Source organism: Charadrius vociferus, unplaced genomic scaffold (assembly GCF_000708025.1).
Source record: "Charadrius vociferus isolate BGI_N301 unplaced genomic scaffold, ASM70802v2 scaffold532, whole genome shotgun sequence".
NCBI lineage: Eukaryota > Metazoa > Chordata > Aves > Charadriiformes > Charadriidae > Charadrius > Charadrius vociferus.
In genome coordinates, this window is record NW_009647271.1 from 256,031 (window position 1) to 283,650 (window position 27,620).

The following is a 27,620-nucleotide window of genomic DNA, read 5'->3' on the forward strand; positions in this document are numbered from 1 at the left end:
GATTTTGAGGACCAATCCCTTTCATTCTGGTCACAAAGAGAGAGGAAACTCTTCCTTTCGCATATAAAATCTCACCAGCTCCAGGCAACGTGTTCTCACCCAAAGCATAGGGCACTCCCCAGCACACCCCCCTGCGAAATAACCCTCGGCAGGAACATGCTGACCCGGCCTGGGCAGCAGAGCGGCTCGCTGCAGTGGAATAAGGCATCAGTCCGGCACTGGGTTTTGTTCAAGACGCTTTGCTCAGGCGTTGGAGCTCCCTCCATCCCTCCCCATTACCGTCAGGGCTGGCCTGGATCCCCTGCCCATCTGCAGCATCCCTCCCCTGCTTGCTGACAGGTAACTGGCCCATCTTCTGGGCAGCTGTACCCGCTCCCCTCTTACCACAGGGGACTGTAATCTCACCCCGCAACTCCCTCGTAGAAGTCAGCCAGTCTGGCTCCCAGGGCTGTTAAGGCTTATTGCCATGAAGGTTAGAAAACAAATTTGCATCCGAATCCCACAGCAAGCAGTGATCCCTTTTTGCATCGTTCCTTGCTTTCAGCTTATCCGGTGTGTCCCCAAGTGAATTTTACACCCTGATGGTTTAAGCTGCTTTAGGGCAGCTGCCACAGCTCTCGGCTCACAGCTCATCTCGATGTTAACACCTTCGCTCTGCCCCGCTCCTTTCCAGCCCTGTGAAGCTGGGGAAGGGCTGGCTGCTGAGGACTTCCACCATGCGTCTCCATAAGGGAACAGTTACTCCTATGCTGGTGGTCTCCAGCAGTCCCAGCAATGCCTCTGCGGTGGCAGAGTGGGCAAGATGCAAGGAAATGTGTAAAAATAGGCTCATGAATCACTGAATTCAGAAGCTCAGTGCAGTCAGATCTCCTAAATCATCATTCACAATGGGGAATACCTTCTTTCAACACAGAGTCTTCATTTTTGTTCCCATGCGTTGAGTGATGTGTTCATAGTCCTGCTTTACCACAGTGCTTTGTAGGCGGCTGTTCTGCGTGCTGTGTGTTCATGCAAACAGTGTTCACAGGAGCCGTCATGACACTGACATCCCATGGAGTAGTTTCCAGCCACTGAGGTCACCCAGAAAACACACACCAACAGCATAGTGCAGCACAGAAACCAGCAGAGCCTTGATTTTAGTGGATCCAAAGCAAGACATGGGGAGATCGCATTCTCCTTGCTTTGAAACACCTTTAAGAGGGGCTTTTCCCCGGTTCTGCGTTTACCCCGGCAGCGTTTGAAGGTTGCTCTCATCCGGCTTTACAGTTCTGTCCTCTGAGTGCTGTGGGGCAAAGGCAGGTGGGACTGCCTGGACACTGGGTGCCTGTGGAGGGCTCAGCGAGTTTGGCCAAGAAAAGGGAAGAGCTGCCTGGAGCACAGAGCTGCTGAAATCATCCTGGTGGGATATGAAATATGGATGGGGCTGTGAACATTGCTGTTAGAGCAGATTTATTCCTGGCACCTTGCAGCGGTGCTGCTGGGGAGGTCATTTGACGAAGACACATTGATCCACCATTAACAGTGGCCATGCAGCGTTGTCCTCCCCCTTGATCAGTCTGTAGGTTTTCACATGGAGCTGCTGGGAGACAAATTTTCTTTCCATGTGTAAAAATGATCTATACCAGGGTTTCTTATTGGCAGGTTCATTCTGCCTCCAAAGGTTTTAATTTTGGTACAGAATACTCCCTGGAAAAGAGGTGATTTTTTAGTCTTCTTTCACATAGTATTAAGTAATTTACAGCCTGTGTGTGTTGTTAGGTTGTCCTAGGCGGTGTTTTGGGAGAGGTGATAGAAGGAGGAGGTTGTTCAGAATGCAGAGCTCACAGGCAGCTAGCTTGGGATCGCCCTAACTACCTGCAAGTGCCGAAGCGCTGCTTGCTGCCCGGGTTTGTGCAGGAGGAGGAGGTGGCAGTGACTCACACTGGCAGCCAGACCTGGCATGACGCAGCTGGAACCGTGGGGTGACCCAGCAAGCCACCAGGTAGGAATGCACACGGACTATGGCCAAGCCAGCTCGGCATCAGCCACCATCTGCTGGAGAGCTGTTTGTGTGTCCGCTTGGCATCAAGCTGGGCACACGGAGAGCTGGGGGCAGTTTGGTGTAACAAAAGACAAGTGTGATATAATGGCTTAAATAAATGTATTCAGGAGGGAGTTTGAAAGGTTGGGAGTCTCTCCGATGAGCTGGAGGGAGGTGGGGAATCCCGCCTAACGCAGCTGGGCCAGGAGGGTCTGTGCCTGCAGGCCTTACCTCCAGGCTCTGTTATTTGTGAATGCACCTTGCACTCAGGTTTCTGTGCTCTCCCAGTCTCCAGGCAATCGTGTCCACCCTTATCCCCTTGGGGCCCACCTGCCACGTTCCTCCAGGCATTTCACCCAGGCCCTGTGCAGAAGATGAAGCTGCCCTGATGCCAGCAGTTCCTAGGTATGTCCAGGGTATACTCGAACACTGCCCCTGTATGATGGATGCTCTGTGATATGCATTAGCTGCCCGTGATTTCCAGGCATAAATAAAACAACCTGTGAAATTCTCTTTCTCGCGGCTGTGCTTATTCATTAGCAGGAGCTCGTGAACTGCTTCTGCTCTATCAATGAGCAGCTCCTGCACTCAGTAGGATCAGGGGGCTGTAGAGGATGCTTGGAGGAAGCCAGCATGTCACCCCTTTCCCAGCCCAGGTGTGCTGGGCCAAGTGCTGGCCCCTCTAAGGCACTGGGGTGCTTCAAAGTGACAGACTTTGAGGGGAACAGGCCATGAGGACAGAATGTACCAGCACAGAGGGGAATCGAAGGGCATGGGAGTAATAAACTACTGCTTCTGAAATTCCGCAATTCAGCCATTTCTGCCCATCCCTTCACAAAAGAGCTCTTTGGCTGTGAAGTCTCTCTCCGTGTAACACAGCATGCAGCTCCCAGCTGGGGAGGAGAAGACATCAGCCACAGAGGGACAAATGACACTGATGCCTTTCTATTCCTACCAGCTTATTCGCCAGCCACACACAAACATAAAAACACCAACCAAACTGACTGGATTTTCTACTTTTTTTTTTTTTTTTAATTGGCATTAAAAGGATTGCACCTTCTGATACAGGTCATCTCTGACACCTTTATAAATAACTTATAATCCATCTACATCATTTACAACTGTACAGAGTAAGCTCTGGACACTGCAGACCTCGCTCCAACCCAGTGCACGTCTCTTGGCTTTGTAAGCATTCGCCTTGCGTGCCAGGGTACCTGAACCCCGCAGTGAAGCCCCAAGGAGGCAGAGGTGTGAAGAGCCTCTGGTCACCCCTTAAACCCTGTGGCACCCTATGCAGCAGCTCACAGAGGAAAACAGCTGGTGCACGCAGGCATTTCCCAACTTGTTTCTGAGCCTCCTGTCTAACTGCAGCTTCTTTCAGGGCCAAAATGTTTGCTGCCTAAGTCCAACATTGTTGGGAATCAACAATTTTTGACTCGTGCAGTGAAAAACAGTACCGATGAACCGAAAGCTGCTCTTGCAGCTGTGTGACTCTTGTGGGGAGATGTTAAGGCTTGGGAACTGTGCTTGGCCCGGCTGGCAGTGAGGGGATACATCTGCCAGCGTTCCAAGGTAGCTTCCTTAGGAAATGGTATTGTTGCTGTTGCCCAACCTGATCTTTCAACTGTTGGTGCTGGTTTGGGATTAAATATTTCTTGGGACGTGGAGGCTTTTTACACTGCTAAATAACCCATCACCTGCCGACAGCTCCAGAGCTGCTGTGGCCCCAGTAGTGTATTTCAGCAGTTGTTTTGGACTGCGTGGTGTGTTCAAAGTGAGAGTGGATAAACCTTTGTCTTGGGAAAAGGAAGCGACACTGCCTGCTGCGCCAGGTGACAGTGAGTGACACGCGCGCACAGGAATATGGAAGCCCTGTGCTTGTTGGCAAAGAGAGGGACCAGGGAATTCTGAGGGTTGAACCCCTAAAGCCTTGTGCACGTGGCAAGAAATGCAAGTAAGATTTCCATGGGGCCCAACCAGCCAAGACAACTCGCAAGCTCAGAGCAGTTCTGCAGAAGGGAAGCTCCTCTCCAGTATCCCAGACTGGGATACCTGGAGGTGAGGTCCTTGTTCCAGGTGTGGGTGGTTAAACAGAAGTGACTTTCCAGAGGTGCAGTTCCCCAGGGCCAGGCAGACGTGGCACAGACAGAACAGAGGGGTGGATTTGTCTCCAGCCATCAGGGCTAACACAGGGATTTGCCACTGCAGAGCTGGCTCCAGGTCACCCCATTGGTGACAGCCAGAGATGACTGAGAATAGCTGCTATGCACATATACAAAGCTAAAGGACACTTTCTTTGGGCTACTGATCCAAGCAAGCACCCCTGAGTGAAGGCAACCCAGGTAACGAGTTATCTGGGAGCCAAGAGAATAAAAAAATGATAGTGTCATAGAAGGAATGCCCTCAAATCCCCTTCAACATGAGTTTAGGGAAGACTCCCCAGAGACACCCACAAAACCACAGGTCACATTCAGAAAGTCAATAAATACACACCATGTTTCTTCCGTTATTTCAGTCAGCCACAAACTGGAATGAAGACAGTCCTCCTACATGATCGTCCTTGACACCGAGTTAGTCTGAGCCTGGGTGGAAGCAGGAGCTGTGCTGTCACTGCTCAGCCCGGCCCATCTGCAAACCAGGGGAGGGTTTCTACACCGTAGTAGCAGCAGAAGAAAGGAACAGAGAAGTCTTGCAGGCATCCTGCCCATCCCTTCATTCCCAGGAGCACTACTCCACTCTTCTACATCTCTTACCTGCGCAGCAGACACAGACCAAACCAGGACTGCAAGGCAGACTGGGATGCAGAGGTATTGCTGGTTGACCTCATGGAGGAGGTGTGCTGCTGCAGGGGGTTGTTCCCAGGATCTACAGCTGGAGGAACACAACTGGTGCTCATGAGGCTCCAGACCAGATGCGGAGAGGTCACGTAGCAAAGCTACAGTGAAATCCCAGCTGGACTCGAAGGCACAGCTCCGATGTCAGAGAGCAGCCTCCTGTCTGCTCAAAGGTTTCTTCTTCAAGAAGATCTATACCATTCACAGACAAGCATGTCTCACAGCACTGCTGAGGCAGCCTGAGCTGTTCTTGCCCTCTTCATCACTGCCAAATATTGCACTGTCTTTTCCATGTCCCATTTTCACACCATTCAGCGTTACTTTGTGTGACCCCTTTGAAACAACAGCAGGTTTTCCACCGCCTTCCGTAGAAGCTGCGTTAAACACACGTGCTCTCCCAGTTGTGGTCAGGCTTACAATGAGGTTTCCTAAATCAGTCAGGGGAATAATTGCTGGTTTGCCCAAATACATCACCCTGTGCCAGGATGAAGAGTTTGCTGAGCAGAACCCAGCGCAGCAGGCCCTGATCCCCTGCTGGGCTGTGAGACATCACCGTAATAAATATTACTGATGGCAACTGCTCCGTGATCCACAAGCACAGTCACCTCAGCTGTATTTCTTCCAGTCTTCCTGAAATGAAGAAGCTCAAAGATTTTCTGTGACTTGTGCAAAAGGTGAAAACTCAGTTCTTCAGCAACACTCTACTCCGTGGCAGAGGGGGTTTAGCTGTGGTCATCCCTGTCATTCAGCACATTCAGCAGGCCATGGCTGTCCTGCCTGACCTCTATCCACCTCTGCTGTTGCAGCTTTGTACGCCATTACTGTTGTTAAACCACTGTTGGTGGCTTTTAGTGTGTTTTCTTTTTCCATCTCCTCTGCGACGACCCAATGTGACATCTTTCACATCAGCTTTTTCTCGTTTTCTTCACTGGATGACGCCTGCGAATGTGTTGATGGGCAACAGCAGAGACTTGGGCAGGTATTTCACAAGCCCCACATCTTCTGTTTCGTGCAGACTGAATTTCATTGCCCTCGTCTTTTGCAAGCAGTAGCTGGGCTCTAGGCAAGGAGACACTTCCACACTGCAAGAGCACAAAGACATATTTATTGCACGTGCAAATCTGCCCTTGAGGGCCAGAGTCTGATCTCAGACTAAACACCAGGTCTCCCCACCGACTGCTGAGGGAGGGCTGTCATACTGAGATGTGCAGCTGCTTTTGCGCTCTTTCAACTGGTTTTGGCTGGAAAGATGAGCTGATGTAAGTGTTTCACCACAAAACCAGTGTCCTTAGCCTGGCTCAATTTGATTCTCAAATCCACATTTTATGTATGTTCCACATGGTCCATGGAGCATGAACCACCTGTCCGTTTGCTTCCAACACATCCTATGTCACTGGAGCTACTATAGGCACATCGATCCCTGCTATTTTCACAGAGCTGAATTCTCTCCCTCTCCCTTCATATGCTTGAGACACCCTGGTGAGGAATGCAGTCAGTGAGAGAGCATCAGCTCCATGATATAATTAGGAGATCTAAGGTTTCAGTTTGTCCCCAGAGGTACCTGTCCTTCTACTGTCTTAATGACAGCACCTTACTTAAAACGGAAGAAACATTTTGTTTCTCACACCATCATCTGAAAACACAAAAGTAGGAGAGCACCACTCATCCCTGCTTTCCCTGAAGCCCATGTATTTGCCCTGTATTCCCTGTATTTGCCCATGGGTCTTCTGTGATGTCTGAGGATCAGGGCTAGGACTCCTGCGAAACTGCTCTGCTACCTTGGGAGCCCTTGCAGGGAGGGATGCAAGGTCACTGGCAAGATACGCAGAGCCTGGCACATGTGGCTTTCTCACCTGATCACGTTCCTGTAGACTCTTCTGCTGTCCTTGTCCAGACACACTGTGAAGGGTCTCTGCTCCGTGCTCCTGATTTTGATATTGCGTGTTTTCAACCTGTTTGCCACAGCCTGGATTGAGAGGAGAAAGGCCAGTGAGTGTCTCGCTTCCCTTCCCTTGGCTGCACGGTGATGGGTGGTGCGTGCATACTGGGTGTGAAAGGGAGAAATGATGACATTTCGCTTTTTTTTTAACCTCAGATGTGACATAAGGTGACTTCTTTAAGGAGGTAAGTTTCTCTCTTGTCCTTTTTCCGTAATCACAACCTGATCAAATTTTGCAAGGGCAAACTTTCCAAACTGGCAATGCTCACACAAGTTGGAAGGTTAGGGACATCTGATGTGGGACGTGGTCTGTTCTCCAGGGCCGTGGTGTATCTTGGTGGGAAGCATGGGCTGCAATACCTTGGTGTTTCCAAAAGCCAGGTGAAAATAAGCAAAAGTGTGCTGGCTACCTAAAATACCAGCTGAGACACCTGGCAGCTCCAGGGCCTAAATGACCATGGCACAATAATACTTAATGCCATCCAAACTGCAGTGACACATTCCCACAGGGCAGCGTGTCCTCTGGAGTCTACTTGAACTCTCACGTAAAACAAAAAGGACAGGAGCCCAAGTTGTCAGTCCCATCTTTTGCATATCCATCTTTCTGAGTTGGTAATTAGATTCGTTGAAGTTCCTGCTTCTCGTTTATGCTTTGTTAAAATATTTCTCCAATGGCCTCTGTTCTCATGAGCTTTGTGGGCATTAAGACATGGGGTGTGGGGAGGGCGCTGCAGCCGGAGGTGTGGAGCTAATGGAGCTGATCGCAAAGCTACAGACCCCGTCCTGTACCCAAGTGGAGCCACGATGATTAGGGCTAAGCCTTATTTCTCCAGTTCTTCCCAGGGGTCACAGAATCACCCCGGGAGCAGCTCAGACCTTCAGGGTCTCCTGAGACATGATTCAATGTGGCATTGAGCAACTGGGATGGCATTTGGAGCTTTGGCTCAAAAATCTAGACTTTTCCATGGGAAGTAATGGCAAAACACTCTCTGAGTAGGGTGGCCCCAGAGCCTTCTCCTCCCCACAGAGTGTTTCCCCTTTCACCATTGTCATAAGGGATTTCCATGCATTGGCCGGCCCCTCCGGCGCCACGACCATCCACAGCTACTTACTGAGAATGATCGCCCCGACAAGTTGTTGATCCTAATGATTTCAGTGATGTTCACATTCAGACACACCAGGTCTGCAACAGAAGCAGCGTGTTAGCCTTAGACCATGGCACGATCTGTGCTCATCTTTGAGTGGGGTGGTGCCAGATCCCACACTCAGGTGCATTGCCAGAGGTCTGTGGGATCAGCAGAAAAGGACTCTAGCAAGCTCCATGGGGTAAGGGCTTGTGTGGGATCATGGTCAGGGTGAAAATCTCAGAGGCTGTGCTAAGGGCAAGGTGAAAGGAAGGCTGCAGAAAGAGGAAGATGCTGCCAAGCCAAGATTATGGTTATGCTGAACCCCACATTACAGGGACCCCCAGGCACATCATTCAGGAGAAAAGGTGCAACCACAGACTGTGGTGACACCAATGTATGCATGTCACTGATCCAACCCCCACAGCCCAGGCACAATTGGCACTAAGTACTCTGGTCAGATTTACTCTATCAAGCACCAGAAAACTCAGCAAACCCTCTTCACATGGTTCCAAGCAGGAGGAACCCACCTTCAGCCTCATCAGCGGGGATGGCTTTCATCACCAGACCTGTGGAGCGCAGGGACATTGTGAGCTCCTTTGCCCGGTTGCTCACCACAACCTGCAAGAAAGGCTCTGTTAGTTCCCTCTGGCCAAGAGGTTACACATGGAGAGGTTTGGGGGCAGTTTTTCACAAATGCAGGGTTAGCTCACAGGCTTTTAAAGTTCACCATGATCTCTTTGTCCTGGAGTGCAATTCCAGAGGAAAGAAGGAGGGCCAGAGCACTCCTTTTGGGACAGCTGTGCTGTGCTGGGGGTCCCTGTGAGGAGAGACATTTTGGGCTGCCGAGAGCCCCGCTTACCTTTCTGTATGTTACAGTGAGATCTATGCCAGGGCCATCCAGGGTCATTTTCTTCTTGGTCATGCTTAACTCTGCAAGGAAGGAACCGGATAAGATTAAGGTTTCACTCATCCTACCTGTCTGTGGTCAGCAGAGAGGTGTCCTCCCATGGGACAAGCCACCCCCTCCATCACACAGCAGTCATGGTGTGGCACACTGGCCCTTCTCTCCTTGCCTATGGGAGCTGAGGCTCTGTGAACTTAACAGGTCCAGTGAAATGGATGCATTTGAGGTTCTGTGCTCAACCACAATGGCAAACATCCATTGGATCTGACACTGGGGTGCACTGATGGAAGGGCTGGGTGTGACCTCTGTAACAGTCCAGCCTTCAAGCACCCTTGTCCCATCACTGGCAAGTCAAGGAAGCAGAATTTCTAGTAGGGAGAACATAGAATCATAGAATTGTAGAATTGTCTAGGTTGGATGAGGCCCTTGCGATCATCGAGTCCAACCATCTACCCTACTCTACAAAGGTCTCCTCTATACCATATCCCTCAACACCACATCTAAACGGCTCTTAAACACATCCAGGGATGGTGACTCACCCCCCTCCCTGGGCAGCCTATTCCAGTGCCCGACCACTCTTTCTGTGAAAAATTCTTTCCTAATGTTCAGTCTAAATCTACCCTGTTGGAGCTTGAAGCCATTCCCTCTTGTTCTGTCATTAATTACCTGTGAGAAGAGACCAGCCCCAACCTCTCTACAGTGTCCTTTCAAATAGTTGTAGAGAGCGATGAGGTCTCCCCTCAGCCTCCTCCTCCTCAAACTGAACAGTCCCAGCTCCTTCACCCGCTCTTCATATGATTTGTTTGCTGGGCCCTTCACCAGCTTCGTTGCCCTCCACTGCACTCGCTCCAGCACCTCGATATCTCTCTTGTATTGAGGTGCCCAAAACTGGACACAATACTCGAGGTGTGGCCTCACCAGTACTGAGTACAGGGGCACAATCACCTCCCTACTTCTGCTGGGCATCTGGCAAAGGGGATGGCTGTAAAGCCCGGCTTGTTTCCTCCACAAAAATATGTTGTTGGTTCAGCTTCAGAGGGTTGTGGAGCCAACCAAAGGCACAGTCCACAAATTCAGCTTCAGAGGGTTGTGGAGCCAACCAAAGGCACAGTCAACAAAACCCGGTTAAGCCCAGGAACCAGTGACCACAAGGTCTCTCATTTAGCCTGGTGTCATGCACCCGAGAGGGAGATGGAGATGTTTAGGGAGGCCTCCTGCTCATGAGGGAACAACGGATAGTGCCCCACGGCATGGCCTTTACAGCTGCAGGCTGAAGGACAGGGCGAGAGGGAGCTGGGGCCAGCAGGACCCCTTCCTGGGATGGCATCCCCTGCTGCAGGGCTCAACGTTGGGGGACACACACACCTCTGTGGGAGATGCTCTCCTGCACCTGGGTGCGCAGCTCCGTGAGGAACACATCCTCGGCCGGCTCCTGCGCCGGGTCATTGAAGAAAATCTGAAAGAGAGGAAAACCTCTAAGAAACAGTTCCTCCTCAGTCACCCTGTGACGACACACTGGGCTTGTGACATCAAAAGGTTCTCACCCCAGTGTGACATCGTCAAAGGGAATCTATGACCTCATCGCTGCAGCCAGGGGGCCCATGGGATGGAGAGAACTACTTTTGCACTGCTTTCTGAAGCCCAGGAGCATGTCAGGAGTTGCCAGGAGGACCTGGCCAGCAGAGCCACGGGCAGTGTCCCCTGCCACTGGGTGTCACTGCGCCCTCACAGATGAGTCTGTTCTCAGCCACCCACCCCCGAGGCAACCCAGGTGAAGGGGAGCAGCTTCCCAGGCCTGACTTCACGTCCTGGCTTAGCTTCAAGGCAGGTCATTTCTCCCTGATACACCTAAACCAACTGGTCGCTTCAGACTTAGTAATTTTCTTTTCATGGTCTTATTTTGGGCAAAATACAAAGATAAGGTGCCGGGGAGCCTCTCCTAGCCCTACGGCCAGCTCCTGTGGGACTTGACCCTTACTTCCAGGAAAACTCTCTGCAACCAAAGAGGAACAGTGTGGTCTTAACCAGAAAGGCAAAAGAGGGTTAGTGTTTCCAGACGAAGCGGCACCACACCCCGTATGACAGCAGGGTAGGTTAGGTGCCTCTATCTGAAAACCACATCTGGAGTCAGTTCCTCTTCCCCTGCTTGAGTCACCCACTCTCTCGCTTGCTTTTGATTTCTGTCTTGGAGGAGAAATGAGTGGAATAAAAATGCACCAAAAACCCCAAATCCCCAGCCACGCATGCTGAGGACCAGGTGCTCCAAGGGTTTAGGAGCTACATGTTAATAGTTCAAGTCCTGGTGATCCTCTACCAGTAATTATCAAAGCTCTTGCAGCTCTTTGCAAGCCACACGTCAGTTTGCTCATGTCATGGCTGGTCCTTTGCTGCAACAGGTTGCCACATTGGCTACGGGTAGATTAAAAGGAGATATGTGCACCAGTGCCACGCTAAGCTTTGAACGGGGAAAACTGCCGGAGGAGCAGATGGGGGGGGGGGTTGACGTTATGTGACCAAATACAGTAGTTTTTTGCTCTCGTATCAAATGCCACTGTGATACCATTTCAGAGAAAAGCTGGCAGGAAATAAATAAAATGGTGTTTCAGGAAGCCTTGCAAAGCCCCTGCAAGGTACAGGATGGTTTTGGCAAAGCCACTCTGTAAACTCCTGTTTGCTTACGGCATCTAAAGCAGCAGGAGGTGCCAGAGCTCCTCAGCAAACCCAAGTCCAGCAGAGCAGGAAATCTGTGTCCTCACAGGGTAATTTCAAGGTTCACTTTGCTGACCTGTGTGATCCTGAAATAGCCTTCCTGGGATCATTGGCTCTGGCTGAGCTGTGCTACAGGGAGTCGCTAGATCTGGGAGCCTGGCAAGGAGGGGGCGGGCTGGGGACCACCGAGATCCAGGCTCAGATCTTCTGAGAGCCCCCAGACCCCGTTGACTTTGCACAGCTCTACCAGCAGTGGGGCTCTGCAAGTCCTTGCAGGGCCACCTGAAGGCACAAGAGATGTGGCACCCACCTTCACAGCATAGACCTGGAAGCAGACGGGCTGGATGCCCATGCGGACGTAGTATGCGATCACATCAGTGATGAACAGATCAGTCACAAGATGTTTGCTTGGAGAGGAAGGCTGGGGGGGAAAATCACATTATGGATCAGCTGTAGTCACTGCTCAAAAACACGGCCACTAACCCTCATGCCTTCCTAGATAAATAACGAGCTGTCTACCAGGGCAGCGCTGAGCTGCTCTGCCGTGACTAGTCAAAGCGAATGGGAGAAGCGAAGGCTTGCGCCCACCTAACCAGCCTTCTTTGTAGGCTATCGGTGGTGGCTCAAACTGCCAGGAAATGAGAACTGGGGGGGTATTTCAGCAAATGCCTCATTTACATTTTCTTTCTTGAAATCTGCCATTTCCTGTCACTTGGCCAAAAATTACCATCGCAGCAAACGGGTCTTGTGGGCTGGGACAGTGTCAGCCGCACGCACCCTCCCCAGGGCGGGTTTACAGGGAGAAGGGGTGACAGAGGAGCCCTGCAGGACAGGAGCTCGTCCTCAGGTACCGCAGATGTCTTTGGGAAATGGGCCAGGCTGGGGAGGTGGGAAGGTTTCCCTCGTACCATGGTGGCCAGCTTGGGAATCATGTGGCACAGCGTGTTGATGTTGCTCTCGTACCACGGGTCGGCTCTGCCCAGGTACCCGGCCACCTCGCAGAGCTCCTCTTGGCCGCTGGTAGTGTGGTCCTGTGGGAGAAACACACAGCTCAGAGTACAATCATGGCTCAAAATACCAGGAGCTATAGAGGAGGCAGAGAGAGATGGAGCACAAAGGCCCTGTGAGCCCCATCCCTCCCCCTTCCCTCCTTGGTCCAGAGAAGATGGCAAAACATTTCTTGCAGCACTCACTTAGCAGGTGCTCAACAACAAGCAAAGAACGAAAAGAAGAAATGTTCATTTTTATAACGGCACATTTGTCAGGACTCACGGCCAGCTCTGGGCCAGCTTAAAATATTGTGAGAAGTGCGACTGTTTATTTATCGCTTTCTCGAGGCCATCAGAGGGGAAGAGATTTGCCAAGATAAACTGCAAGGTACTGAGTTGCAGAACTAAAACTGGGGCTATGACCAAGCAGGCAAAGCCCTCAGTAAGGGGCAACCGCTTCCCCTAAGCGTCTGGGAGGTGAGAAAAGCATCAGTCCTTTGCTAAAGTTTCTTTGATCCTCCTATAGCTGGCGCGTAGCAGCAAGACCGAATACCATTTCTGGGCTGTGAGTTATCACTCGTCAGGGTGGTTGGAGCAGCCTGAATGTCTGATGGAGCTGATGGATTCCCGAAGTCAGTCTGCAAACTGAGCCCAGACACCCTGTCCTGGCTCCCATCCTCCCCGTTCTAGGAACTGGGCATTGATGGATGTGAATTCCTATAAACAACAGGAATTCCTCCAAAACCACCGTCAGCCGCTGGCAGCCAGCGGCAGCGCCCGGAGCTGCCAAGCCCAGACTCACCGCAACGGCCAAGGTGTTTGGCTGCCCCGTCACGACCGGGATGTAGTAGAACTGCAGGTTCAGCCTGGGAGTCAGGAAAACTCGCCGTGTTTCTCGTTTCCTTCAAACAGAAGAATAAATAGCCATGTCACAAGGGGAAGGTGGAGGGAAACGGCTCGTGGCCAAGGCTGGGCAGTGCCAGGAGACCACAGCTGCTCTGCAACATGAGCTCATGCCCTCCTGGCATGTCTCCTTTGCCCAGTGTGACAGCATGGCAGTAATGCCCCGAGTTTCCAAATCCCAAATCCGGCAAGGGGAGATGATGGGTGCAGGGGGCAGACGGGTGCTCAGCTGGGACCAGCAGTCCCCACTGCACCCAGCTCTGCTCCCCCGTCTGCTGCCCGCACCGCCACACAGACCCACCCCACGTTGGTCTCCTGGCCCAGGTGAGCTGGCTGGGCAGCTGGGCAACAGCTTTGCTTTAGAATTTTTCCCTTTTTGTGTGGGAAAGCATCTTGCCTCGTTTATGGTTCATTAAACCCGTTCCATGGACAGAAGGGAAAAACTCCCTGTGTGCACCACTTGGGCCAAGAGAGCCAAACGATGCCATGCAGCCAGTGAAAGTCAGATGCATTTGGGTGCAAAACACTTGGGTCCCATCCTGTTTCAGGTAACCCTGGAGCCCAACCCCATCCCCAGCCATCCTGGCTGCTTCATCAGGCTGAAGCCTGATGTCCCGCTCTGTCCCGCTCTGCCCTGCCTTTCTCCAAGCCCCCAGAGCCAAAGTGGCTGTGGCCACCGGTCACCTCAAAGAGTGGTAGGCTTGGGCCAGGCGCCCCAGGATCCGGTCGTCCCCCAGCAGCACGATGCGGGCAGTGTGGAGCCTCTGGAGCGGGGCTGCAGGCTCTGGGGGGATGCCCGGTCTCCTCTGTGGCTTTGCTGGGGGCTTTGCCCCGGGACCATTGCATCCAGTCTGCAGGAAGGCCACACTTTCCAGTGGCAACTGTTTTTTTTTAATGCCACCCTTCCTCTGGAGCCGGGATTGCTCTGTCTCGGCACTGCAAGGGGAGAAGGACTCCTCAGCTGCTGTGGGCAGGTCCCGTTCGATGCCGCTGTCGGTGGAGAGTACGGAGAAGCGGGTCTGCTCGCAGCACTCGCAGTCCGAAATGATGTCCTGGATCTCAAAGTTGTCCAGGTCCTGGCTTAGGCAGTTGGGCTCACAGCTCTGCGACAGTGGGCGGATGAACAGCACCAATTCCTTCCCTGCAGGCAGAAGGGAGCTCGAGGAGGGAAATACAACCAAACCCCCGCTGAGCCCTAGTCCTGCCCTGGCTCCCCTCTTCCCGTGCAAACCAGAGGGTCCATATCTCCACCAGCAGGTCCAAGAGGCGTCAGTCTTTCAGTCCCATTTCACATTGCACCATGAAGAGAGCTCAGTATCACTCAAATCAGGTACTTTGGGTACATCCTGCTGCAGCATGTCCCACAGGGGTCCATCCTGCCCCATCTCCTTCACCCCTCTCTCCCTCTAATCCCCTGATCTGATCCCGACACCCCGCAAGAAGGAAGGCTGGTGGAGTCAGCACGAGCCTCCACAAGTTTGGCCCTTGGGTGAGGGTTATGAAATTCATAGCCCAACAATCAGGGCTAAATGACATGCTTTGCACAGGCTTCCCAGCCTCAGGCATCTTCCCAACTTGCCGCAGCCCCCCAGGGCACTCACAGAGCTGGTCGTCTTCTGTCCAGAGGTGAAAGCTGATGTTGGGGTTGGGCAGAGGGGTACCCTGCAGCCCTCCCGAGGAAGCATTGCCTGGAGGAAACAAGGATGCTTGTAACACACGGGAGCAGACAGTTTTCCTGCATAGGTGCATGAACCCCAGAGCTTCAGGCACTGGCTGAGATAGCCTGTGCTGACCCCAAGGGCTCTCCCACCCTGGTCGCCTCTGGCCAGACCTGAGGCTGTAATCACAGACCTCTGCTCTCACAAACTGAGACATAAGAAGGTCCCTACGCCATCAGTGAAAGGAAGAAATGAAGATGGGGAAACAGGCACAGGCAAGTGAAGGACCTTGGGACCTTGCTTTGCTGCAGACAGCAGAGGAATTGCGGAATAAATAAAGCATTCTTCGAGCACTGGGCCTCCAACGCACATGGCCGAACCTCCCCTTGGCGATCAGACTCAGGGGAGCTCTCTGACCCCATCATCACTGGCTATTTTTATCCCATTATGGCTCTCTGAGGAGCAGTGAGACAACGGAATAGCTCAGTGCCGTCAAAAGGAGATGGTCCCACTCATTTCCCTGACCCACTGGCTGCTGCTCCCTGTATCTTGCACTGGGACAGTCTCCAGCTCTTTCCAGGGAGTGGGTTGGGATGCAGGGACCTTCCATGAGGAGTAACCAGGAAGAAGATAGCATGACCCCCGTTTCCCTCTGGTCTACCCCAGATTTGTGTGAGGAGCTGTGGTGGATGGGGACAGTTGTTATAGTCCATGTAGCCCCAATGGCACCAGGGTGGAACAGAACATTGCCCGGGATGGGAGGAGATGGCAGTACCACTGTCCACCGCATCAGTACAAGGAGGTTTCAGGGTGTGGAGCACAGTGTGTCCCCAGTCTCGGTCATGGCAAGATGTATCTTACACCAGCAGAACATTAGAGAGGCTGTCCAACTTCCACTGGTCAACAACTATGGCACCCTTTGCACGACGGAGACGTATCTCTGCGCCTCAGGGCAGCTCAATTAGCAGCAGATTGCCATGGTCCCTTTTCTTCAGGTGACAAATCTGCCTTGCACTGCCAGGTGCAGTTTGTCATCATGGACATCAGGTCACTGCTAGGAGCCGGGCTGCGAGGACCTGATCCCGGTGATGGATGCTGCTAAAGTGGAGGCAGAGGGGAGGTGGGGATGGACAGCTGTGGGAGGGCAGTGGCGAGGACATGGCAGCGAGGCAGGGACCTGCCAGCTTCACGGCTGCCTTAACCCACTGTGCACGAGTGGCCCGGACCTCACCTGCTTGCGAGGCGCTGAGGACGGCGTGGTAAATCTTTTCCAGCCTCTCTGCGTGCTGGCCGCGGTCTGCGCTTGCCTCGTGTCCTGCGCACTCGACTGCCGCCACCACTTGCTGGAACCAGTGCTCGACGTCGCTCGTGGGCATATCCTGTTGTGAGGAGCAGATATTAATACCCAGAGGCGTGAAAAGAGGAGATGCTCCAGGGGCAGGACCACAGGAGAGGGCAGAAAGAGGGCAAATGAGTCCTGCGAAAATTATTGTTTTGCAGCAGAGGACACAAATGTCCTCCTGTCCCTGGGGAAGGCTGGAGGAGGAGAGCTGCTGGCTGTACTGGCTGCTTAAAGATGTTTTTCTCACAGGTTTGCAGCTGATGGGCACTGTGCTCCCGGCTGCCGTGAGCTCGGGGAGCCAGCAGCCAAGCTGGCAGCTCAAGTGACGGCTCCGGAGATGGGGACAGCAGACACACAAAGGTGTCCTTTGGAGTGGAAATCGCTGGGAGCCCCTGCAAAGTCACCTGTCTGAAATAGCTTTTTGTCTCGCTGTGGCCCCACAGCTCCTTGAAGGAGGTTTGGGAGAAAACTGGTTGAAACATTTCTGCAGAGATGGTTTTGCAATGACCCACAGGGCTCGTGATGCCAAACCAGGGATCACAGGGGAGCCTGTATTTCAGCCACGGAGCCCACCTTTGCTGTGCAAAACTGAAGACTCAACCTGAAGATTCAAAACCTCTGGCTTGTGCTGCAGCATCTCTTTTATATTTGGAGAATGTTTTAGTCTAACACCAGCTCTGCTTGTAGCCCAGCCTTGTGGGTATCACTGGGGCTACTGGGGATGGAGACCAGCAGCGAGGAGCTGAGGGGGGTCTCCCCACTTGCCAAAAATCCTTTCTCTGCTCTGATGTGCCCGGTAAGAGCAGGACCATTGGAAAAATCACCCAGGGTGCCGCAGAAGTGGTGCCAGTTACCTGGAGGCTTCTCTTCAAGCCGCTGACATCGCAGCCCTCGCCCAGGGCTGCCTGCATGGTGTGGATGATCACATAGCACATGCACGCCCGGGGACTCTGGGAGACCTGAGCTGCTTCCGTGTCGGTGACCAGCGCGTTGCAGATGGCTTCGGAGAGCAGCTTCGGATCAGCAAAGATGAAAATCCTGCATGGGGCAGGAGGATACGGAAAGAGGGAGATGAGATGAGGATTCCAGTCCAGAAGAGGAGTCCAGTTCTGGGCTCCCCGGTTCCAGAAGGACAGGGAACTGCTGGAGAGGGTCCAGCAAAGGGCTACAAAGATGATGAGGGGACTGGAGCATCTTTCTGATGAGGAAAGGCTGAGGGACTTGGGGCTTTTTAGTCTGGAGAAGAGAAGACTGAGGGGGGATCTCATCAATGCTTATCAATCCTTAAAGGGGGGGTGCCAGGGGGAGGGGAACGGTCTGTTTCCAGCGCTGCCCAGTGACAGGACAAGAGGGAACGGGCACAAACTGGAGCATTGGAAGTTCCACCTCAACCAGAGCCTTCTCTGCTGTGAGGGTGGCAGAGCAGTGGCACAGGCTGCCCAGAGAGGTGGGGGAGTCTCCCCCTCTGGAGCCATTCCAAACCCGCCTGGACGCTGTCCTGTGCCACTGCTGGAGGTGCCCCTGCTCTGGCGGGGGGTGGACTGGGGGAGCTCCAGAGGGCCCTTCCAACCCTCACCAGTCTGGGATGCTGGGATTCTGTGATTCCCCTTTGCTCAGGGTTGGCACAAGCAGCTCGTGTCACCATCATCCCATGCAGAGAAAAAGGGTTGCTGCTGATATTCCCCTTCTCTGCTTGGGGAGGCTCCGTGCCTTCCAGAACCGCAGAAATAAATTGAGACACGTGGGAGGAATGTGCTTCTCCAAATGCAAAGCTCCCTCAAGACCATGTGCCGCCATATGGTTTGTGTCCAAATTGTCTGTTCCATCGAACATTAAGTCAGAATGCAGGAAAAGGCGTATTTTACTATGAGACTATAAAAGAAATAAAAGTAACAACACATTTGAAGAGGTGCTACTCACTTTTCCTGATAAGGGTACGGGTCACTTTTAAGACTTTGTTCGGAAATGACCATTCTTTGGTACAACATACCTAGCAAATGCAAGAAGATAAACACGCAGGAGTCAGAGCATGAGGAATAACAACACAACTCACCAGAGCAGCTCAACGCTGCTCCCGGTTGTAGAGGTGGATGGTGGGTCTGCCAAGTCAGCGACCGCTCACTGCTGGAGAGATGATGCAAAAGAGCCAAGAATTGGGCCCAGAGTTAAAAATAGTCAAGGACAAAGATAGGCCATGCGACATAAAAAGAAACCCCCTTCTATTCAGGGACTATTTCCTGTATTTCCCTTCCTTTGTTTAGTGGTTTATGAACTTGGGAGTGGAGTCGGAAGCAGGAGGAAGAGTCCTACTCCTGGCCTCCATACTCGGAGCCACATCAGGGGACAACGTGTGGGTAGATATGAAGAGCACAAAGCGTTTCTGAATCAGGAGAGATGTGCTTTACCCTCACCCAGCTCTGAGGTGGGGGAGATGCATCCACCCCGCATTGCTCGGGTGCAATCATCTTGTGAACCTTGTGGTGCTCCAAGAGAAGCCCTGCTGGAGATCCCCATCTCTCCACACTGAATCATTGTTTTACCAGAAGTCAGGGGAGAGAAAGGTGGACCTTGGAGCTCCAGACAAAGTGGTACTGGGGAAGCGTGGTTGGGGTGATGGTGATGCCCTGAGACAACCAAGAATGGCACTTTCTCTCTAATTTCCCACCAGGTTTCTCATATTTTACTTCCACCTCACAAGGTGTCTGCACCTTGCACTGTTTTAAAGGAGTGCTGTTAAAGAGCCTTACTAAAGAAGGCTTTACCAAGAAGAACTTTAATGACCAACATAGAGGAAAAGGAAAACAGAGCTTTCCTCTGGCTTGCGTTCTGAAAGAGACTGATCTCTGCAGGAACTAAAGATGTTTCAGTGTCTAAAATGTGATACACAGTAGTGAAGGGAAAGCCCATTCTGCACTCAATTTTAGATAGAGAGTTCGCTTTGCAAAATGGAGACCTCCACAAAATTTACTGAGATGCCCAGGCTGGGACCATAAACACCCTGTTTCCTATATGGACAGAGCGTGTATATACACCTGCCTTAGATGGGTTGGACTTGATGCTGGTGGTTCCTACACCGACAGCAGGAGGACCCCAAGGTTTTCCGCAAGTAACTGAGGCTCAGCAGCCTGAGAGGGAGAACCCTCCCATCCAAATGCATTCCTAAGACCCCCCAGTGTTTGGCCAGCCCCATGCAGAAGTCCCTGCCATCGCTCACTGCATTCGGCAAAGGCCAGCTCAGGTATGGAAACCCCCCAAAACCCCCACTACCATCGCCTCGAGGAGCCCAGCCGTTCACCATGCCCTGCACGGGCAGAGTGGAGAAGCTCTCATACCCGGTGCTGTCCTTTCCATCTTCAGCCTGATGGCGTAGTCCAAACCGACGGTGCAGAATGGCTTGGGCAGGGTGAGCAGCTTCTTACAGAAATCATACACTCTGCTGCAGAGCTCGTCAGAGATGCAGGGAGCCTGGAACGAGAAAGGGGTAGATAAGGAGATGCAGTGATCCCTAAAGGTGCTCTCCCCACAACAGACCCCAGGGTGGGTGGGCACAGCGCTACGCCAAATTCAATATGGATTTAAATGCAATATCTGAAGCAGAACCAGGCCCTACAATGGAAACCTCCAGCAATACCCACTGAAGGGCTGTGGGCACGCATTTTTGCCAGCTTGTGGCTTCCTGCACCATCAGACACCTAAGCACCTCCAGAAAAGTGGGTCAGCTGGAAGGACCTGTCACTCCCCAACATGTCAAAGGTGCCAGTGTCTCAGCCATCAAACATCACACTGGGAAACGCACAGTTGAGTCCCTCCGTGGTAGTCCCAGAGCCTTACTGGGCAGGTACTGGGATATTTCAGCACAGGAATAGGTGCTGAGTGACTTCAGGTGGTCCCTCCTGTGGTTTGTGATGTCCCTGGCTCTTGCCCCAGAGAAGCCCGTGGTAGGTTACCTTTATCAAGGTGTACATCAGCGTGTGCAGCAAAGGGATGATGTAATGTCTGAAGTCACCTCGCTCCGCCTGTGGGACCAAAAGGCACAGTCAACGCAGGCAGTGCCTGGCAGGGGGCTGGGATGGGCGGCAGCAGGGACCAGAGCCGGGGGGGCCACCATGGCCCCCGGGATGCACTGGGTCCCGACTGCTCAGCGGCTCAGGCACACCGGGTGAGCACAGGCATTCTCCCTGGCTCAGAGGTGATGCTCCCCAGGTCAAGGTGGGGTTTGGGGTCCCTCCACAGGGCATCAGGGTGGGCAGAGTGTCCCCGGGGCAGACAGGTCCTGCCTGGTGGCCATCCCATGCAAGCCAAGCCTTGGGGAAGGGGTAGGGGGGTGGACAACATTGCTGTGGCCACCATCACATTGCAGGGCTGGAGATTGCTGTAAGGACATGAAGGCTCTGGGAGTGTGGGTCGGACACCGAGAGCTGTGATACACAGCAGTCATGGTGGGAGAGAGCGAGCAGAAGTTTCTAACTGAGGTCAATAAGGAGCTCCTTTCTGTTGCAAAAATTCATGCGAAAATATAAAACCACAGGGAACCCTCTGGAAAAAGCCTGGTTTACATTTGGTGGGCGCGGGACCAGAGTGGAGAGGCAGAAAAGATGCTCTTGCATCCCCGTCCTGGCCCATGGGAAGCCAGATGGATGCTCAAGACGACAGAGCCGTGTACCCCCTGCCTGCAGCCTGGCTCTAACTGACAGCTCCGGCAATGGGAATGCCCCTGGATAAACCTGGGAAAGGTATTTCCATCCCAAAGCTATTTCCAGCACCTTTCTTCAGGGCTGCTGTGCCGATAGATCTGAGTTAAATGGAACTGATGGCAGCAAAGCTTTAGAAATTATCAATACAATGGAACAATACTGAGTTGCTGAGACCAGTTGATATTTGCCCAGAGCCCCATAGGAACTCAAGTGTGAAATTGCTAAATTATTATCTATGGTTGGTAGTGATTGCTCAGAGCTGCTGCAGTACCAGAGGAATAAAAAAAAAAAAAAAGAAAGAAAAAAATGACACTGATTTCCAAGAAGACCTTTAGGGAGATGAAGGGAATTATGGACCAGGCGACCTGACATCCCTCCTGGGCTAGGAAAGATAAGAGTAGCAGAGTGATAACAGTTATAATGGGGAGGGAATGTCATGGCTTTTGCAGGGGAAAGCAGACCTGAAGCCCTCTGGGGGAATCCCTGCATCTGAAGCCGAAGCTGGGGGTGATGTGGGTGTTCCTGTCTATCTGGATTTGCAAAATCCATCTGATAAGATCCCTCCGACGGAAGCTAAACTGCCATAGCAGGGACGGGGACAGGGACGGGGACGGGGAGACACACAGCTCGTGAATGGCCTCAGAGCTGCTTAAAAGGCAGGAAAGAGAGAACAGGAATAACTGCTCCATGGTCACAGCGCTGCGATGTGTGCGCAGGGGTCTGTGCTGAGCTGACGGGCTCAAGTGTGGGACACGGGGGCGTTGATGGAGGGAGGTGACAGCCTCTGCAGAGGGTGCTGGGCCCCCACCCCCCACCGGGCCTGAGAAGCAGAGGGCAGGAGACACGGGAGCTGAGCGATGCCGAGCAAGGCGGCTCCATCCTTCCAGCTGGAAAGGAGAAATGGCAAAGATGCAGAGAAAATGGTACGGGGAGGTTTCTGCACAAAGGACAATTAGCAGGGGCTCTTCACCAGGGTGGGGAGGAGGAGGTGGAGGGGGGATGTGGGCTCTTCCTCCCTGTGGCGGAATGAGAGGGCGCTGGGTAAAATGAAACAGGCTCCTAAGAAAGAAAAGGTGCTACTTCTACCCATGACATTTCATCAAACCACAAACGAGGTCACGCCAGGATGCTGAGAGTGCTAAAGGTTTACACGAGATCAGAAAAATGACAAGACAACTCAATGAAAGCAAAAAATCCCTGACAAGGTTTCCGTCAGATGCTCTCAGGACAGAATATGGGCTAGATGTTTCTGCTCTGACACCCTCTGGGGCAGAAATGAGTGACACGGAGGAGAAATTTCCACTGTAGCTGTGACTACTGCTGGCTGGGGTGGGATGAGGGGGATTTGGGGGCGGTCAGAAGTGTTTTGCACTTTGCTATTTGCAAGCTGCAAAGGCTGTCTGCCTCTGGCTGCTGTGGCATCGAGGAGCCTGGGAAGGGTCCCTGCTTTGCCTATGGCCTGCTGCCACTTTTGGGGCAAACCCTGGTCCCTGCAGCCATCAGGGGGGATGAGCTGCAGCTCTGCCCTGGTGTCCCACAGAGTTTTTCACTCTTTGCTGAGCCACAGTCCCCAGCCAGACACAAGGTCCCTAAAACCACCTTAGCCATCTCCAGCCTGGGATGCCCCAGGAGAGGCAGAGCCCTGCGGGTGGTGTTGAGTCCCCATCCCTCTGGTCCCCCCGGGCCCCGCAGTGGGACACATGCCACAGAGGGGCCGACCCCAGCGCTCAGGGGATGTCTCCGAGGCAGCACTCACCCTTTCCAGCTCCTTCACCAGGATCCTGACCAGGATGGAGCTATTACTGGGATTCTGGTCGATTTTTTTATGCAGGGTCCATCGCAGCATCCCTGAGAATTGAAAGCCAAGAAAGAGGTCAGGCTGCAGAGCAGAACAGCGATGGATCGGGGGCAGAGTTTGACAGAGGAATCAGGAGCCCTGGGCAACGTTGCTCTAAAAAATCACCATCAGGGATGCTCCATTGACATCAGTATCAGAGCGAAACCAGGCGTTTCCGCACTCCATTTCCATCAGTGACCCTCTGCAAGGGACACGTCATGCTGCTGCCCTGATTCCAGATGCGGCATTGATGTATCATATCTCCAATCCTGGGAAACCTTTGGAAAAAAGTCTCAGAGATCCTAGGACTGGGGGTGCTGGAGAAAAGCAATGCAGGGCAATGGACATGAAGTTTGTTTCCTGGTCCCTCTGTTTACTCTGTTCGTGACTGCCTGTTTTCACTGCCAGGTCTCAGGAATGTGGGTTGCTGGTAGTCCCAGCACGCAGCGCCTGAACACTGGCTGCCGACAGCTCACGCTTGGAGCGAGGACCACAAAGCATCTCAAGTCCTGCAGATGTCAAGGCTCATTCCAGACAAAATCAAATTTAATTAACTGCAAAATATTCTGCGCACTCCAAGTAAAATCATTTTTTCAAAATCAATAAGGCTTCCTAAGGCTGTAGCAGTCCAGTTGCTGGATCAGTTAGAGTTTTATTCTCCAAAACCGTAACACGGGGATTTCTACTGACTCTTTAGTGAGGGACTGAGCAGTGGGTAGTGAAGCGATACCCCCGCAGGGGCAGATGGGGACACTCCAGCTCAGAGGTGTTAAGTGAGTTGGACTGGGCTGCGTGGCGAGTCGGTGTCAGAGCTGGGAACAGCATCACAAACACTGGTATTTGGTGTCCCACCTCAGTGCTGGACCCCCTGGGCGAGTGAAGGGTGTAGAGGATGGAGGAGGAGGAATGAAAGCTGCTGAGGTTGGTGTATGGCAGACACCAGGAGCTCGCACCTCTGAGAGCAGGTGAGAAAGGGCAGAGCAGGGCCAGGGAGGTGAGACCACCCCGTGTCCCCCCACCCTGACGCTGTCTGAGAGGGGGGAGCAGTGAGATTTGGGACCAAGCAATGCCTCAGTGAGAGGGGACGGGGGGGTGCCTTACCTCGGTCACTCTGGCAGGCGGGGTGGTGACCGTCCAGCTCTCGCAGCAGCGTGCGGACACGGCGCAGGATGTCCGACTCCACCTCTGCAGGGACGAAGAGGACGTGAGCAGCCAGGCCAGCACCCCTGGGAGACTGGCACCCGGGGACAACCCCGGACACTGGTTTGGGTGTGCAGTGAGTATGGGAACTGCCCCCTCACCACATCCATCGGGATGGCTGTCTCAGCAGGCTTCAAGTCTGGATAAGCCTTGATGGAAACAGGCCAGAGCCCTTCCCAGGGTCACTGGAGCTCGGGGGCAGATGCCATCCTATGGACTGGTGGCCCAGCCATACTGGAGAGCAAAGTGCTCCAGCAGATGTGGCAGTAGGGGAGCTCTGCAGAGGACTGCTCATGCATGAGCTCTGCAGAGCTCCTCTCTCCCTTTATTCAATAAAAACATCACACATTAACTATAGAAACCAACAAAATTAAACCACAACGTGGCACCACGAAGGAGCAGAAACACCTCTGCATTTTTGGCACTGCATGGATTTGGTCTCAACCTTACACACATGGCAAGGAGCACTCTTGCAACAAGGTCTGCTGCCTGCACCGGCATCTCACCCCTTTTGGGAAACCCAGGCAGAGCCACCAGGCTGGGCATGTCACCTCCTGCCTTCCACCCGTGACCCCGCACACCCTCTCCCTGACGTGCGACCACCTGCCTGTGGGTCCCGAGCACCTTCTGCTCCCCAGACAGACCCAAGGTCAGTGCTTCTGCCTGGTAACCACCACATGCACCTCATACGCATCAAAACCAAACCGCATCCTGCTCTTGGCCAAAAATAAGTCTGACAACCTCAGACCCCGTTTGAGGTATGACTTGTATGTGGGGCGAGGGCTCGTGATCGCGAGTGAGCTTGCATGGCAGCTGGCTGACCATGCACGCTGACACATCGCCGATGTAAAATAAAAGTCAGCCCTGAAAGCACACGGGGTGTCAGCCAGGAAAGCTGCATGGTTCCTTTACTCCACCATGGCCTGTGTGTGTATGTCCCTCCTTACCCTGCGCTACTCTTCCCCATCGGCAAAATGATTCTTTCTCCTTTGTAATAAAAAAAGCGCGTTATATGAAGTTGGGTATTATTAGGTGATATTCTCCTTCTGTAGGAAGTTGTAGGCTGGAGCAGGCAGAACATGGCCTGATCCAGAGGAAGATCTCAGATGTTTGTGGCAGCTGTATCCCAGGGCCCTTTCCTGGGGCAGGTTCCTGCCTCTGTGTTCCCTGGTGGGGTCCGGACCATCGCCAGCAGTGGCTGAGCAGGTCTCACCTGCATGGCAAGAATGCAAGCAAGGAGCAATTGATGCAGGTCCTGAGGGAACTCTAGACACATAGTCTAAGCTGTCTGATCCACATGGGATCGCCTTTTGGGATTGGTGTCATGACCACCGCATTTCTTGCCCAGTTTTGCTCATGAATTGGCTCATTCCCTCCACACCCTCTTCTGCCAGAGCTCCATCATCCCTAACATCAGAGAGATGGCAGAAGGACAGCGGTGGACACTCATCTTTATCTACAAGAAACAGAGGAGGCAGCCAGGGTGACACTAAATAAGAGCTGTGCTCAAGGACCACAGCCTCCAAACATCCTTCCTTGGCTCTGGGAGGAGATGAAGCCAACTGGTCTGGGTCCCATTGGTGGGGCAGGCAGTGCTTTGGACTTTACAAGGACCGGTGACTGGGGGAGATGTGCTGGGATCTGGCTGGTTGGGAGCTATGGGAAGGGAAACAGGAAACTACAGGAGGGGGTTTACAGCTCAGCTGGAGGGTCAGACCAACAGAGGAATCTCCAGTGAGTGCTCCTGTGGACAGAAGACCATCAAGACATGATCATGCAGGAGATGGGGCAGCTTTGAGTTTCTGCCCCCTCATGCCATGCAGACCCATACACCACCTCAAGGATGGGTTTGAAGCAAAAAACAGAGATGGTTTTTTGCTCTTCTACTGTGGCTTTCAGAGGGTATGTGGGCGCAGTGTCATCATGCAGGGGAGTGGACGTGGCACCCCAGAGTTGCCACCGTTGCCACTGGCGATGCACACAGCTTTGCCCCTCACAGCATCCTTGCTGCCTCCTTGTCACCAGCTCGCAGAGCTGGCAGCATGGCCAGACACATGACAAGCCACTCTTGCCCTCTCAAAGCCCAAAGACTGCAGTGCCACGGGTCCAACACGATGGTGAGCAGGGCAGAGGGGCAGCAGACATGAGCCATGCCTAAAAGAAAAATGGGAAACGCAAAATTTAAAGTATTGGAGATGGCCTATTCCTGAGTTCACCCCAAGAGCCAAAATCGTTCTTCTATGTACTGACCTCAGGGAAGTGCATCCCCTTAAGGATGCATGTGGGGGGGATTCATTCAACTCAGGCTGCTTCTGCAGAGGAGCACTGGTTTCATTCGAAGCTATGTTAGAGAACAACCACGCACTCGGGTTCGTGCTGGCGAAGCCGTGTGTGCGTACGCAAGCAGTCCCATCTCTGCCAGCACAGTTCGTGCCATCGTACCGACACAGGGAGAAACTACAGTGCAAAAATGTCCTTTGAAATGGGATTTTTCATATTTTGGAAGTGTCATTTGGGGAAATATAAAAATTTTGCTTTGGAAAGTTGTATTTTCTCTCCTTTTTGTTTTCTCTCCAGTGATTTTGTAAAGCTCCTCAATTTCACTGTTACGTTGATTGGTTTTGCACCAGGGAATTGCGCAATAATGGGCTATTTGAAATTCCCTATTCTTTTCATTTGTGTGTTTTTAATTACCAGGGGAAGTTTTTCCTGAGCACCGATATAAATACTGTCCTCTTTTTCTAAATCAAAGTGACTACAGCCATGATATGCTGAGGTTTCTTCATGGGGAGCAGCAGAGCGTCAAAGCACTTGCTCCAACACAAACAAGAGGCACTTTGATCTAAAAACAGCCTCAACCTACCGGCGACAAACAGTAGTGACTTAGAAATGAAAAAAAACCCCCACGTTTCAGCATTGATATCCTGACCTTGGGGTGCAAAAAAAAAAAAAAACCAGGTGGGGGGGGGGGAGTGGAAATGGACGTGAAAAAGAAATGCAATAAAACTTCTTTAAAATTTAAATGTGAATGGTTGCCAGACCCAGTGCTTTCCAAGTGCCCCTCTACAGCAAATCTTGTGACTACCCCTCAATTGCTTCATGCCTCGTGTCCCCCCTACCCAGCGCGGTCTGCCGTCACCTTGCGAAGAGCAAGGTCTGCCCAGCGGCAATGCATCCTCCTCAGATATCCATGTATTTTATTGGAAGGCAACTGACACACGAGAACATGGATGAGGTGGGTTAATTTGGCTGGGACCCTCCTGCCCCATCACCCCGGAGGGCTCAGCATCACCCACCTGTGCTCTCCATGGCCGGGCCGAGTGTGCAGCACGGGGCGGGCAGGACGGCCGCGGGGTGTCTGCGGTGATGGGGTGAGTGCGCAGCTGCTCCTCACTCCACACGGGCATGGCCTTGGGTCCTGCGTCTCGCCTGTGAAAAAAATTAGGGCACGCTCAGCTCAGGCT

General features: G+C 52.8%; 1 protein-coding gene across 1 annotated transcript; it reads right to left on the bottom strand.

The window, feature by feature from the left end:
* Positions 1-5,779: 5,779 nt before the first annotated feature.
* PIK3R6 (phosphoinositide-3-kinase, regulatory subunit 6) lies at positions 5,780-27,465 on the bottom strand. The gene is made up of 19 exons (XM_009880006.1): positions 27,453-27,465; positions 24,058-24,141; positions 22,876-22,967; positions 20,373-20,441; positions 19,758-19,890; positions 18,346-18,415; positions 17,280-17,463; positions 16,315-16,462; positions 15,027-15,113; positions 14,110-14,566; positions 13,325-13,424; positions 12,442-12,564; positions 11,844-11,954; positions 10,190-10,280; positions 8,780-8,850; positions 8,448-8,538; positions 7,906-7,976; positions 6,708-6,820; positions 5,780-5,936 (listed from the first exon to the last, which is right to left on the bottom strand). The coding sequence occupies exons 1-19, from the start codon at positions 27,463-27,465 to the stop codon at positions 5,780-5,782; spliced, it is 2,265 nt and encodes a 754-aa protein (XP_009878308.1).
* Between the last annotated feature and the right edge of the window lie 155 nt (positions 27,466-27,620).